General features: G+C 42.5%; 1 protein-coding gene across 2 annotated transcripts in view; it reads left to right on the top strand.

Annotated features, from left to right (window-relative positions):
* GRIA4 (glutamate ionotropic receptor AMPA type subunit 4) overlaps positions 1-7,218 on the top strand; it is a 394,136-nt gene extending 386,918 nt beyond the window's left edge. Inside the window, exons 14-16 of one of the 2 annotated variants that reach the window (XM_049614164.1) lie at positions 62-176; positions 2,387-2,521; positions 6,865-7,218. In XM_049614164.1, the coding sequence (XP_049470121.1) occupies positions 62-176; positions 2,387-2,521; positions 6,865-7,029 (415 nt within the window). In that variant the 3' untranslated portion in view covers positions 7,030-7,218. The remainder of the gene's footprint in view (positions 1-61; positions 177-2,386; positions 2,522-6,864) is intronic. The other variant, XM_049614163.1, reaches the window with a different exon arrangement.
* The last annotated feature ends 8,433 nt before the right edge of the window (positions 7,219-15,651 follow it).

Here is a 15,651-nt window from a genome sequence, read left to right as displayed (position 1 = left end):
TTTGACTTGAATAACATAAAATAACATGTATGATGTTATTTATGTTATTTTCCACGTGAAGAACTCCTGTAAACCTTGCCGTTTTGAAACTCAGTGAGGCAGGCGTCTTAGACAAGCTGAAAAACAGATGGTGGTACGATAAAGGTGAATGTGGAGCCAAGGACTCGGGAAGCAAGGTCAGTCCTGCAGCTCGGGCCTCCCGTCGGGTCCCCACGGCACTAAACGGGAGCGCTTGGCAACTGTACACGCGGACACGGCAGCACCCGGCGCCTGTGCCCACCCTGCGGGGCGCAGAGGCCGTTGGGGCGCATCCCGGCCCCGGGGCGGCCTCCCCAGAGGCCCAGGCCCTGCTCCCCACCGGGAACGCTGCCCGGGAAACTCCCGATTGGCAGCAAAACCATGCAAAACGCCGAGATGCCTTCTGTGGCTCTCAGATTCCACAACCACGAGCGAAAGTAGTGTTTCCGCTGCGGTTCCTGTTTGTTTTCAGAGGCAAACACCACGAAATCTGTGAATGATTTCGGGAACCCAGGGGTTGTCAAAGCAGGAAATGGGAAATTGCTCGGCAGTCATCCTGAGAAACATTGTAAACACTAAACATTATTATGCTGAAGGCCAGCCTTTGGTCGCTGTGTTGCCAAGCATTCCACTTTAGTTTGAAGAGGCCCTCTTACAGTTTTGTGCTGACCGATGAGCGGTGAACTGTCCGACCGGGAGTCTATCCAAATGATTTTAATAAGTCAGTGATACTTGTGAATAATATCAAGTTAAGATCTCTTATTCATGAATTCTTTTTGGTGCAAGTGCAGGAGATCTGTAGACCTGATTCAGCGGAGTAGGAATGAAAATAGTGTTACATTCTAAAGGAAATGTTTCTTTCTAAAGGGAACACTGTAATAATTTACCAGAGAATCCAGTTACCTGCACAAATTAATAGACTGTAATACGGGTGCCCGAAAGCCATGATTGGAGATTCTTGAAATCTTTTCTTATTTTTTTCTTTATCTTCTTTTACAAAGAAAAAAAATGTATTAGTTATTCTAAAACATTAAACAAGTAAACGGCTTAAAGAGGAGAGCCTCCATTCATTTAAGAAAGAGACAAAGTATCTATGTTCACTGATACTTTTCCAGGGCTTATCCCTGTGTTTTCACCACTTGTTTTCCTGCCTCTGAACCAGAGTGGAACGAGACAAGCTTGGCCAAATAATGAAATCCTTCTCTCCAATCCTCATGCAAAGTCAGAGAAGCATAAATACTTAATGAGCAATTATTTTTAACATGAAGTTACTCTAAATTTGTGGCCCAATCAGCTGATATCACGGCTAAACGGACCATGTACCTAGTACATCTTTTGACTTAAATACTCCCCTAAGAAAACTATTTAAGTGTCTGAATCAGATCTCGCACAAAACGTACACCGTGTATGCAGTCTGCCCAAAATACTTCCTCCAATGACGTGACATAATGGACATTTTTACAATTCATGAAAAAAATTCTGAACTCTTGTTACGATTTTAGTATCTTCCAATCATACGCTTGACTGTCTCCAAATGGCTTATGAGATAGTATGTATACAAAAGCTCTGGAGAAAAAGATGTTTAAAGTATTAACTGATTAATAATAGAATCTTATTTTTCAATCCATAAGAATACTTATCAATTTGTCCATAGAAAAATAATTTATGTCTCACTTAGCCATGGTAATTCATGTATTTTTTAAGGTTTTTTTGTAAAAAGCTACCTAAGTGTGATGCATATATAATTATTCCTAAAGAGTATATGATATTTAAGATTTCCCATGCACCTGTGACTGAAAAAACAAATAGTGCAGACCCAGAACATTACGACCATATATTTGGTAGAGCAACAATGAAGAAAATGTGAAACTGGTAGCTTAAAATACCGTAGTTCCTTAAGTAGGAAACCTGGATTGAGATTTATTCAAGGGAAATTTCAAACGTTCAAAGTATACGTAATGGCAGGAAAACCAGAAGAATCCCCTTCCCATGTAATTGGGTCATAAACATGCCATTTTCAAACTTAATAATAAGCCCACTCTGCCGCGCTGAGTAAATACATAAACGCTTTTCTCTGGCTGAGTGGGGTGGTTTTCTCCTGCATATTTAGCAATGATAACATGTCACAAATTTTACTGAATGTAATTACATGCGATTGCATTGGCAGTCGTCATCATTTCACTTCTGAGAGCTGTAAGCTTTATGCTTGCATCCATACACCTGCATCAGTGATCTATACACGTCAATACTTTCAGGTTCAGTTAGGCACTTGCTTTGATTGGCTGTTTGGATGTCATGTGCTGTTTTGCCTTCCGGGTGTGACATTTGCAGGGTTAACTGAAATGTCTTTATCCGCCCCTCCCCCCAGGACAAGACGAGCGCCTTGAGCCTGAGCAACGTCGCAGGCGTTTTCTACATTCTGGTCGGCGGCTTGGGCTTGGCGATGCTGGTGGCTTTGATAGAATTCTGTTACAAGTCCAGGGCAGAAGCGAAGAGAATGAAGGTGGCCAACAGTGCACAGACTTTTAACCCAACCTCCTCGCACAGTACCCAGAATTTAGCAACCTATAGAGAAGGTTACAACGTATATGGAACCGAAAGTATTAAAATTTAGGGGTAGGACTTAGGGCTGACGACAGTGAGTGGGTGATGCATCCTGTAAACGCAGTGTTGTGACCTGTCTGTCCAGTGGTGATATTGCTTGCTTCCGATTAGAGCTTTATATTTTTGAAAACTTCAGTGCAAAGTGGTTGGTTCGGTTTTCTTTGGCTGCGGGTGCACCGTTCGAAACTTTATGTTGCCAATAGATATCTGCATTGAAAGGGTCAGAAAGACAAAAAACAAACCTCCAGGATTGCTCTGGAAAATGACCAAAACAGGATTTCCTCCCCCAAATTTGGGAGAAAATGGAAATTAGTTCTGGGTTTCCTGTGGAACAATCCAATTTTAGGAGAATTGCTAACAAAATAAGCATAAAAACATCTCAGATGATCAAAGCTTAGACAGCTGCCTATTATTCCATGATTATATGTTGTTGTTTTTTTTAGAAACAACTCCAAACACAGAGTAAATGCCCAAAAATCTTAGCTCCTATTCTGATTTGTTTTGCATTAACCATATTCTGTATTTTTTAAGAGTGCAACTCTGCTGTTTGTTCATCTGACAGTACCTTGAGCCAGACCTTTAGGTAGGAGGGATCGTCAGGATATTGACTACAATTCATATTTATTAGACAAAATTCAGCTTTTAGGTCCACAGTATCACTAAGGTGGATATACAGCTTAGGCAAGACAGCAGCGTCTCCATCAAAGATGCCAACAATGTATGTGTTCTTTGTGAGGAGACAGAAAAGGTAAAAATTGCAGTGAATTATGGCCTCTTTTTCCTCCCGCTTTAGTTGCTTTCAAGTAAGCCGGATCAGCCTCAGTTATTCACATCCTCTCATTGTGCCACAATAAAAAATTGTGAATAGTCAATGAAATGTAGGAGACGGCAATACTTTTTTTAAGAATCTAAGTGTCCACTACATTCTTTCTCTAAGGAGAGACGGTGTTTTTTTTAAAAAAAAAAAAAAAGATCTGCCAGCATTTACTACTCTTCCTAAAATCAGGTCTGTAAGACCCATTTTCTAAAATTATAGATGATAGTCGACTGAATCAGCTGCTCACTCTGTGTCCAATGACAGTTGAGCCTGTGAACCCACAAGAGACATTCATGTTTGATGCACCAAGACTCAAACACCCAATATAATTTTCAGAAGATGTACATCTGAGGTGCTGACAGATAAATATGCTTAATTTTGATATTTATTCATATAAAAGCTATTGAAACACTTTGTTAGTATATCAGAACAAAGAACAAAGCCATTCTCTTTTACCCAAGATGTGTTTTTATCCAGAATCCACAAATCGATGGATGACTATTAACTACACATACGTAAGCCCCAAATGGTTCTTTCCCAATTGGAATGGAAAGAATTAAGAACAAACCCTCAGTTCACTCAGATCAGAATGTTTTGAGTTTGCCTTCTGATCGCAAAACAACAAACAATGATTATGTCAAGGTCTCTTGGCCATTATAGAAATGCTTATATCTTAATTATGCAAATGAGGAGAGATTTTCCCAAACTGAGAGAAACAATCCCTGACAAGTTTTCAGAGTCAGTTGTTTGGATTTAATTCTGGAATGAATTTTATGTCTTACAATTAAGCGTTTTTTTTATTTGTTTGTTTTGGTTTGTTTCGGTTTTTTATTACCAGTTCATTACAACTGACTTCTCTTTAGCATAGCAAAAACATTCCAACCATCAGCAAGGTCCAAGGCAAGGGTTGCAAAGAAAAGAAAAAGAACCTTAGAAAATGCTAGAAAGAAACACAGATGCCAGTTCATTACAAAATCTGGGAAGTTGCTAAAGAGATAAAAATTCCCAGGTGACGTGCATACAATTTACACGTAGTCGGAACCTGGCATTACAACTTATCAAATGATTCGCCTCCATTGCCTCATGCCTGAAATAGTACATTTCAAATAAAAGTAAAGCATTCGTATCCATGATTTTTAAAAAGACCTAATGGCACCCAGGGTAAATGAAATGATGTGCACCAAGAAGATTGAAGAGCTTTTATTGTACTTTTTTCCTTTCAAAAACTCTATTTTCCACAATTGTGCAAATTTTTGATAATTTAAATAATGTCCTAGAATCTCAAAAACAAAACCTGAAACTTTCCGTATGTAGAATATTTACTCTAAAAGTGATTACCCCTCCCGGGAACACATACAATTAAGGTCATAGCCTTGAGGCTCAACAATCTAAAATGGCCCAGACCACGTATAAATTCATAAGAAAGTTTTCCAATTTGAGCAGCCTCGATAGGTTCACAGCAAGCTGAATAGAAATGACATTTTATTCAGCTTGCTGTGAACCTATCGAGGCTGCTCAAATTGGAAAACTTTCTTAGGAGACTTAAGTATAAGAAACAATAATGCTAAAAACTAAGAATGCTAAGGGGCACCTGGGTGGCTCAGTCGATTAAGCATCCAACTTTGGCTCACATCATGATCTCACGGTTCATGAGCTGGAGCCCCACGTCAGGCTCTGCTGACAGCTCAGAGCCTGGAGCCTGCTTCAGATTCTGTGTCTCCCTCTCTCTCTGCTCCTCCCCACCTCTCAAAAATAAATATTAAAAATTTTTAAAAAGAAAAACTAAGAATGCTAAGATTTAAAGACAAAATAAGGAGGTCTCAAAGACATTATTCCACTCAGTTGCACTAATCTATAGAGAAGTAATCTATAGATGATTACTTGAATCTGCACATAGAATCTTTCCCGTTTGTATATGTTCCTTTCTTCACAAAGACAATCAAGAAAAGAAAGGAAGCCAAAATAGATTTTACAGCAAATGCCTTCTGGAAAAAAAAAACAAAAAAACAAAAACAAAAAAAAAACCTTCAAAATATCACGTTTTTATTAACTGTATTTCCTCTTCAAAAAACAGGAAAACAAAACTAAACCAGTAGACTTTTGAAAATAATTTTCTATTTTACTTCAAGTTAAATGTCGGAAGGGAATCTGAGGAAACAAATTCAAACTCTGGTCCTGGTTTATTTTAATTTAGTGATGAGCAGTTTCTGTAGAGATTGTATCCTGACCTCTGATTTTGAAGATGCATATTAATTGTTGAGACTGTCTTCTAAAGAGCTATGATAATGACCTTGGTTTTCATCAATAAGCCATTAACTAACAGTTTGATGTTATCAGGGCATCTGATCCCTAAACCTTTACATTACACCATTTTCTACTCCCATTATTAATCCTACTATTTGATATACAATTATTCTAATATTTAAGTTCCAGGACAGAATAAATATAAAGATAGAATTCCTAAAGAATCAGGTAAACTTAAATTCACAACAGGGAATTAAGATATGTTACAAGTTACGAGAAATAAATAATGAGCCATAACAAACTTAGGGAACATCTCATTTTACCTTATTGTCCTCTGGACTTAACATTAAAATTCAGCCACTAGAAAAAAATTCAAAGACAACGAATGAGCAGTCACTAGATATACACAACACTGCCTGTTTCTCCTCTGCATAATATTGTCACCTGCTACTGACTTAATGTGACAGAGAACAGGAATTTCATGAGGATTTCAGAAACCTGACCCCATAACCTCAAGCTGCAAGGTTCCTCAGCCAGGCCAGCTCCTGAGGAATCTAAACACGCCCCCTTTCTGTGCACCCTCCTTGAAGCACTCAGAGCTTCCTAAAATACGAATTAGCTTCCAGAAGACGCAGAGGAGGACCTTGAAGTCACTAACCGAGCTGTTCTGGGTCATGTGTACCCCATGATTGAAGTGTCTGTGGATCTGTGTTCCCAAGACAGGAAGACGTGTCAAGAATAGTCTATAGATAGATACAGTGTGCCTAGGCAGCTCATCAAAGTGTTGAGGATAATGCCTGCACCGTAAAGACGTTTTCTGACAAGAATCAAGAGTCTCAATTACCAATGAACAAGCATAGGGAAGGCTGGGAGCTGGACCAGAAGTCCTGGGCTCTAGAGGGCCAGGAGGCAAAAGCCGTGTCTTGCCCAGATGTGCCAAACCAAATTTCAAAATTAGTTCCGAAACAGGTAGGACCACAAACTGGAGACCGATTTATTCTTGGGGGTAGCTGACCGTTCCTTCCCTGGCATGCATAGTGTTCATATGACCAAAGAGAATCTTGGAAAAAATGCAGATGTCTAATTATCGATATCTTGGTGTTTGTTGTGTCTCACATTGCCGAAGGAACAGAAGCATTGTAACACTGCACACTCTCTCTCTTTCCTTTCCATGCACCCAGCTGACCTTTTCTGAAGCCATAAGAAACAAAGCCAGATTATCCATCACTGGGAGCGTGGGTGAGAACGGCCGCGTTTTGACGCCCGACTGCCCCAAGGCGGTACACACGGGAACTACGATTAGACAGAGTTCGGGATTGGCTGTCATTGCATCGGACCTACCATGAAAACCAAAAACATAATTGAGTGCCTTAATCAAACTGTGCTGGTGACGGACGGGAGCGCAGCCCGCGCACTGAGCAGGGGCCGCGGACCAGGCCTCCGGGCCAGAGCGGGCGGCGTGTCCCGATGCTCCCGCCGGTCCAGCAGCAACGCGTGCATGAGCTCAGCTCGGAAACCCAAACTCAGATTTTATATCAGGAAAACTCACAATTTAGGTTTTCTCGGGGAGTGGGGGTGGGGGGGAGGGGGAGCCGGGATGGGCGTATTAACAGCAACAAATTTCACTGGAGTGGACTTAAAAACTAATCAGACTTGCGAGCTAGCGCATTAAACTGTGAAGTCCTTTCTCAGAAAGGCCTCCGTCTTCACCGCAAGGGGTCAAGTAGAGAAGTCCATGAACCTGCTAACCTGTCTCCAGAACACCCACGTGTTCCGTTGAAGACTCCAGCTGAGAAAACAAATCACTAAACTGTGATAAGAAAATAATAAACACACATGTAAATCCTGTGAAAATTTAAAGGAAGTATTTACACTCACTTTGGAGAAAACATACTGAAACATGCTTGCTTTTTAACCAACATAAATTCAGTAGAGGACAACACGATTCTTTTTTCTAACCATCTTAGGGAACAATACATTGCAATAATTGAGATAAATGCCATCACTGTAATCAACTCTAGAGACTTTTTTTTACAAAAGTTGATCCCCCCGTCGTTGCCGTAACCTCCCCTCTGTCACCTGCGTCGGTGTCCACAGATCCTATTTGTCTCGGTACCCGGAACACAGACAACACGAAAACAATGTTATGTGAAGTCATCAGTCTGCAGTGTAGAAGCGAGAGAGACTCGGGGTCACTCGTGTTATCAGTATTATTTATAATCTTGTTCTGTGTACAAAATTGTGGTTTTTGTACCCACCAAAAAGAATAAAACAACGGACATTCTTATAATATCCACAGAGCTTAAGGGTTGTTTTCTTCTCATTGTAAAAGTTACCTGAGAAATTCTAAGACTGCGTAGGAGGGGATTTGTAGAAGTCAAGTGTGGGCCACATTGGAGCGTGTCCTTAGCCCTTACCGTCTCCAAATAATAAGCTGCCCTCTTTTACAGACGTTTTGCCTTGTGAGCCGGTGACATTGTCCCGGGCAGAGTGTTTGAATCGGGGAGGATTCATTGTCATAAGAGCAACATACCCTGTACTTGTGTGTTGAAATTTTACTTGACTATACACTCTGCTGCATAAAATAATGTGTCTCTTTGGCTTCTCCCCCAACCCCCCGTTCGCCTCGTTCCCTTTAAATCACTCAAAGGCACGAAGAATGGTTTGTGGTAGACCAGAAACACGAAGAATTTCTCCTTGTTTTCAACCGGCATTGGTGAAGAAAATTATACCCATGTTTATTTCCAAAACCCACCTTCTGTATGGGTGAAATTAACATGGCTCGAAGGAAGGTTTAGATCATTTGAAATAATTAATAGTGTGGTCCCGATAAACATCACCATGTGTTGAGATCTTGGCAGAAAGCACAAGTTAAGATAGCTTCGGAAGCGTGGCCTTGAAAGATGCGTTTTCACAGGTGGAGGAGGTGTTAAGAGCCTTAGGGTTGAGCAGAGATCCACCGCTGTGCTCCTCAGAGCACTGTTGAAGGAGTGTATGCAGCCAGGCGGGCTGGAGCGAGCACAGGGTGTGACATGGAAGATGACTTAGGAACAGGTGAAGGCTTGAGCGCCTGGCTCCCACTCTCAAGATTTCCCTCCCCTGGTCAGTCTCTACAAGCACAGGTCTGAGGACACACACGCACCGTTCCCTCAGGAAAAATCCCAAGCTCTCCGCAGGGCGAATGAGTCCGTTCGTGACCTGGTCTTCCCTTCTCTCTTCCATGACTTCTCTCCCCCTCCCCAACCTTGCCCACCCTCAAACCTCACAAGCAGCACACAGGACACACAGGACACCGCATTTACTCTTTCTTTGAGCTGTAACTTTTCCCTGTATCTTTACCTGACTAACTCGTCCTCATCCTTCAGTACCAAATCAACTGCACCTGCCCCAGGAAGCGATCCACAACTGTCCACCACCCGCTGCCTATGAGACTGAGTTAGGTGCCCTTTCGGTGTCCTCTCCCCACCACATTACCATACCGCATTGTAACTGCCTGTGTGTGTACTTGTCTGTGTAACTTCTAGACTGTAAGCTCCTTGAGGGCAGGGACTATGTCTATCTTGTCCACAGTTGTATCCCCAGCACCCAGCACAGTGCCTGGCATATTGTAGGTGCTTAATAAATATTTGTTGAATGAATGAATGAATTGAATCGAATTAATTTCATTAAGTGGAAGCAGAAAGACATCTGTCCTCATGAACAGTCCCAAGAGTGTGTGTGAAATATATAGCAGGTCAAAAGGAAGGCAGAAAGTTGGCTGATTTCATGAACTTGTCTATCTCACTGGAAGGAGCAATGGCAAAAAATAAATAAAGGAAAGAAAGAAAAAAAATAAACAAAAAAAAGGGAAAAAAAAAAACCCAACAAGATGACCTAATCAATTTTCTGATCGGAGGAGAAGGTGTTTCATGTACCTAGCCGTGGAATAATTTGTTTAGCTAGAGAAATTGTCACAAGGTAAATAACCCAAAACAGGGTTTGGGTTTGGTTTCACCCATTCTTCTAAAAATCTCGTGAAGCCTCAGAGTGGATTAATGATGCAAAGTTAAAAGTTGTATTTCTTATAGTTTTTTGTCTTTGTTTTCTTCCATTTCTGTATTAGTAATAGCATTCTATAGTTAAATTTCTATATTTCTTATGGAATAATTTTGCCAAAACCAAATTTTAAATCTGCCACCAGTACAAATCTGGACTCCAATCTGAGGAAGTGATATAAAGCTGGGTAATGTGATTTTAAAACATTGATGTTTAAGTTAAGTTAAAAACATTTAAGTGAAAGCATTTAGTTCCATAAAGAACTCAATTACGAAGAAAGCCAGCCCACCATCCAGTGCACAAGTTTCTGAATATACCCGGCAAAACCAATTTTGCAGCTACATCAGCTGCTTAACTGCACACAATGACCATGTCTGAAGGCTATGGAGGGCCCTCCAGAGAACCACTTGGCTACACTCAATTCAATAGCTACTAATTAAAAACGCCAGCTTCCCCTGTTACCGCACTGGCTTCAGGCCGCTCCCTGGTCTCCCCACCTGCTGACTGTGAACTCACCCATTTCCCTAAGGCAGTAGGTGCCATGCAGTAGGTGTAACATATATATTTGTCAATGCATAAGCACACATTTATATATTATGTCGGTATCAGTGAAAAAGAAAATGTGCTCTAATAATTTTCCCAGAAAACAGAATATTCCAATTTGCAACACCAAGGAAGTGCAAATAGAAAAGAACCAAATGAAACTGACATCAGGGGAGTTTCTGCAAAGACAAGTTGGAGTCGTGCAGGTTCATTAGAATTGTTTACATGGTGCTGCATGAAATGTATGGGCTCTCGTGCACATCCCTAAGTAGCGTTTCATTTCAGATGGTCCAGAAGGTTCCAGTCCTTACCATTTGTAGGACCAAAGGCACATGGAACAAGTCGTTTGTTTACATATTTTCTTTTTTTTTTTTTAATTTTTTAAATATTTATTATTTTTGAGAGAGAGAGAGACAGAGCACAAATTGGGGAGGGGCAGAGAGAGGAGACACAGAATCTGAAGCAGGCTCCAGGCTCTGAGTTATCAGCACAGAGCCGGAGGCAAGTTTCGAACTCCCGAACTGGTTCCTGACTTGAGCCCAAGTCAGATGTTTAACTGAGCCACCCAGGCGCCCCATTTATGTATTTTCTAAACAGCTAGTACCAGGGATCTTGGCAAAATAGAACCGTTCTTTAAGAAACAATTTTGACAGGGGCGCCTGGGTGGCGCAGTCGGTTAAGCGTCCGACTTCAGCCAGGTCACGATCTCGCGGTCCGTGAGTTCGAGCCCTGCGTCAGGCTCTGGGCTGATGGCTCGGAGCCTGGAGCCTGTTTCCGATTCTGTGTCTCCCTCTCTCTCTGCCCCTCCCCCGTTCATGCTCTGTCTCTCTCTGTCCCAAAAATAAATAAAAAACGTTGAAAAAAATTAAAAAAAAAAAAAAAAGAAACAATTTTGACAAATTAGGAAGAGAAAAAGATGAAATTTGGAAATTGTATCGCAAAAAAACAAAAGATAATTATTTCCTGTGAAATAGAATAACCTGTTAATCTTGCTTTGATTTTATTTTCTTTGGAGGAAGAGGCAGGCAGAGGAATGAGGGAAATAAAAGATAAGGCAAAGGACATGTTAAGAAAGCAGAAAGCTAGGTAAAAGGCCAGTAGGACAGCCGTGGCTGGGCAAAAGAACCTGGGAGAAAAGGAATGCTTGACAAATGATTTTCCACTGTTATGTGTGTTAATGTTTGATATATGCTGCTTCCCACGACCTGCATATAAATTTTCCTATGAACCACGGGCTGGTGTTTGTGGTTGGATTAGAGGGAGTCAAGGAGCAAATTCCAAGTCCCATGTTTGGGTTCATGCTGCACCAGAAATAACCCTAATTACATGTCTCTTATCCATAGAAATGTGCAGAAATCTATACTGGGACTTGTCCTTCCTCATGGCAAAGAGCACAATGTCATTCAGTTTTTTCTGGATCTGGAGAAGAGGGTAGGTCTGAGAGGATCTCTAGAATACATACTTAAGTATTCTATTAAACTATAATGCCATGGGGCGCCTGGGTGGCTCAGTTGGTTAAGCGTTCGACTTGGGCTCGAGTCATGATCTCACTGCTCGTGGGTTCAAGCCCCATGTTGGGCTCTGTGCTGACAGCTCAGAGCCTGGAGCCTGCTTCAGATTCTGTGTTTCGGTCTCTCTCTCTACCCCTCCCCTGCTCACTCTGTGTCTGTCAAAAATAAATTTTAAAAAACATTAGAAATAAAGAAAGAAAGAAAGCCAGACTACTCCATGTTTTGGGTGATTTAGGAGATGTGTATTCCTGTAATCCCAAACACAATGTGAGCCTGCTCAAGTAGATTATTATGATTTCTTCCTCCGAGTCTGTATGTTCAACCAACACTTGTGCAGTTCCTAAACATTTAGCACCAGCTGAATACTGTGCAGAGTTACTGCTCAAGATGAATAGGTCTATAGTCCTATTGTCCTATAGTCCTATAGTCCTCTGGCAAGCAGAGTTCCCACATATGATTGAATGAACTGACGGGCTAAACAAGAACAGAAATGAGGGCTGCCTTGGTGGCTTAGTCGGTGGAGTGTCCATCTCTTGATTTTAGCTCAGGTCATGATCCCAGGGTTATGAGATCGAGTCCTGCGTTGGGCTCCACACTGAGTATGGAATCTGCTTGGGATTCTCTCTCTCTCTCTGTCTCTCTCTCTCCCCCTCTGTCTCTGCCCATCGCCAGCACTGTCTCTCTCTTTCTCTCTCTCAAAAAAAAAAAAAAAAAAAAGAAAAGAAAAGAAAAAGAAGAAAAGAAATGAGTGAAGCCCCTTGAAAGAAATCGCCTTTGCAGAAGCTTCTGTCGGCTCCTCAGAGGGAATCTCCAGTGTGAATGTGAATGTTCTCAATACATTTTTGTTTTAAAAGAAGAGATTTGGAACAATCTAGGCCATAGCTGGCCTCTCCTGAAGATGTACGTAATCCTTCAGTCACCTAAAACTGCTGTTTCAAACTTGTGGAAAGACAAAATTGACTAGTTCCATCTGCCTGAGACTTTTCCAAAGCCATGATTGCTATCAATATTGTTTGTAAATCTAAGCACAATTAAAGTGTGGTGACACCATTCATATTCCAAGGCCACCATCAGGGCACGTGGCTTCTGGATCATGGGGCCTCAGACCCACATAGGAACTCTGAGGCTCGGTCCACTAGGTTTCCCTCCACATGGAAACCTTGGTCACAGCCTCGCGTGGAAATCATCCTGACAACCTTTCTCTCGTCCCACATTCTCTCTCAATACACTCCCGTGCTTCTCATCCTGCTCCCTGTTCACCTTCCCACTGCCTCCCTCTCCCCCTGACCTTGCCATCACCCTCCCTGGTGCCCTCAGCACAAAGTCAGGACACCCCCAGGATTCCCTGCCTCCCCCTGCCCCCCCCCCCCAGAGCACTGTCCAATGCCCTTATACCATCACTCCACATACCACAAACCCAGAAGGAAAAGGAAGGTCCATTCCTACAATTACCCCTCCTCTTTGAGGTCTAGGTCACCTAACCATGCTGTCACATGGATCACCCACTCGTCCACTGTGTCTGCTGAATTCTCTGTCGTTGCTTCACATTCATCAAGGATTATGGCATTTGGCTGATTCTGCCATTGCCCCCCGAGTGCTGTTATCATCTTGAGTGCCTTCAAGGCCAGTGGAGATACTTCATTTGAACACTAGCCCTGTGGTTGCTTGACTTCCTGTTGGTCTTTGCCTGTGTGATTGAAGTCACCCACACCAAGAGATACATAGGTGGCCTTGTGATCGTTCGCCTGCTCATCTTACTCAAGATGATGACTCACCTCGCCCTCCTTTCATACCCTGGTCACTAGAAAGAGTGACCTTTCATCCCCTACTTTACTTCTCTATTTGGCTCCCTCACTTTATCAAAATGTCCATCCCAGGGTCACCAATAAACATCTCATGGCCATATTAGCTGAACATTTTCAATATGGAACTAACCCAATTGATCTCTTTATTCTTTAGGCCCCCCCCCATTATCTTGTATATTATTTTTCCACTTACTTTATGTTCCCCATTTCTTCCAAACAATTTACTGATACTACCCAGGGTTGTATCTTCTGCCTCTTTCTCGTCTCATAGGACATATCCCACCCGGTTGATCTTACCACCGTCAAGATGTCTACAATCACCCATGCACTGTTAACTCAGAAATCTCTATTGTTTACTCCAGTCCCACATATCCAATCTCACGTGGGTTGTTCCTTTTTGACTTCTCAACTGAAACATATCTAGTTCCTCATCTTTTCCTCTGCCTTCCTCCCTTCTCTTCCATTCCGTGTCTCAGTGAACGGTCCTACCATTTACCTAATCTCACAACTTAGATGCCTGAGTGTCATTCTAGAACCCACTTCCTTTATCATTCTCACATCCAGCCAACTAACATCCTAAATTTCTTATATCTCATAGGTATCTTCCTACCGCACCCTGTTCTCTTCATCCGTTCTAGGACTCACATTTCAGAGACTCATGACTTCTCAGTGTCATTACTACACGTGTCTCCGCAAGGTCCCCTTGCTGCCTGTCTCACTTGTATGTCCCTTGTGTCCTTTCTCTACACAGCTGTCAGGTGATTTTCCTAAACCCCACACATGGCCCTGTCACCTTCCTGATGAAAATAATTGTGTGTATTATGTGACACCTGTCAGTGTCTGCACTATCTTCTCTCACTCACCTGCCACTCTGATAACACCCGGTTACTACTCATAGCTACACTTTCCAGAGTGCTTCCTGATCTTCCCTTTATTTTATTTTTTTGTAATGTTTATTTTTTATTTTTGAGACTGAGACAGAGACATAGTGTGAGTGGGGGAGGGACATAGAGAGAGGGAGACACAGAGCCCAAAGCAGGCTCCAGGCTCTGAGCTGTCAACACAGAGCCCGACGCGGGGCTCAAACCCAGGAACTTTGAGATCATGACCTGAGCCGAAGTCCTGTCCTTCTCATTCTGCTCTCCGTTCACCTTCCCACTGCCTCCCACTCCTCCCTAACCGACTGAGCCACTCAGGCGTCCCCTGATCTTCCCTTTCTAATAATTACCTCTCCCTGCAATGCTCTATTTCAGAGCAGGGTCCCAGCTATAACCAACAGGGCCTACTCTAGCTCAGCTAAGCCACAAGTGAATTCATGAACAGATACTAGAGAATTCGCAGACTCTCTGGGAAAGGCAGAGCACATGGCTGAAAGCAAGAACAATGCCAAAAATCTGTCACCAATCTGCCCCAAGCCATGTTCAGCTTCCCATGGACACACAGGTAACAGCAAGGACACTGAGCAAGGAGCTTCTTCTTCTTTTTTTTTTTTTTAAGTTTATTTATGTATTTTCAGAGAGAGAGAGCAGGGGAGGGGCAGAGAAAGAGAGGGAGAGGGAGAATCCCAAGCAGGCTCCAGGCTCCACACTGTCAGCACAGAGCTCAACATGGGGCACGATCCCATAAACCGTGAGATCATGACCTGAGCCGAGATCAAGAGTCAGATGCTTAAGTGACTGAGCCACCCAGGAATTTACGGAGGAGAAGCTTCAGTATGTACTATCTCTAAGCGTGGGGTGCCTCCCTAGCGTGTTCTGTTTCCTTCTCAGGAAATGGACTCCACATAGCGCCTCATTCCAGTTCAAACCTCAGGCAGGAATATCTAAGTCCTGGCGCTCAGTGACCTGTGACCTAGCAGCGGGGGAGACATGGGAACCAAGTACTGGCCTCCCACTTAGGGGAAGCACCATCTGGAAAATAAACATGGGAAGAGAATCCAAAAGAAGCTGGATGAGCACAAAATGTGGTATATGTCGCCTGTGTCTTTATTTTTTTTTTAATATATAAAATTTATTGTCAAATTGGTTTCCATACAACACCCAGTGCTCATCCCAAAAGGTGCCCTCCTCAATAC

This window comes from Panthera uncia, chromosome D1 (assembly GCF_023721935.1).
Source record: "Panthera uncia isolate 11264 chromosome D1, Puncia_PCG_1.0, whole genome shotgun sequence".
Taxonomy (NCBI): Eukaryota; Metazoa; Chordata; class Mammalia; order Carnivora; family Felidae; genus Panthera; species Panthera uncia.
This window is presented reverse-complemented; position numbering and strand designations above follow the sequence as displayed.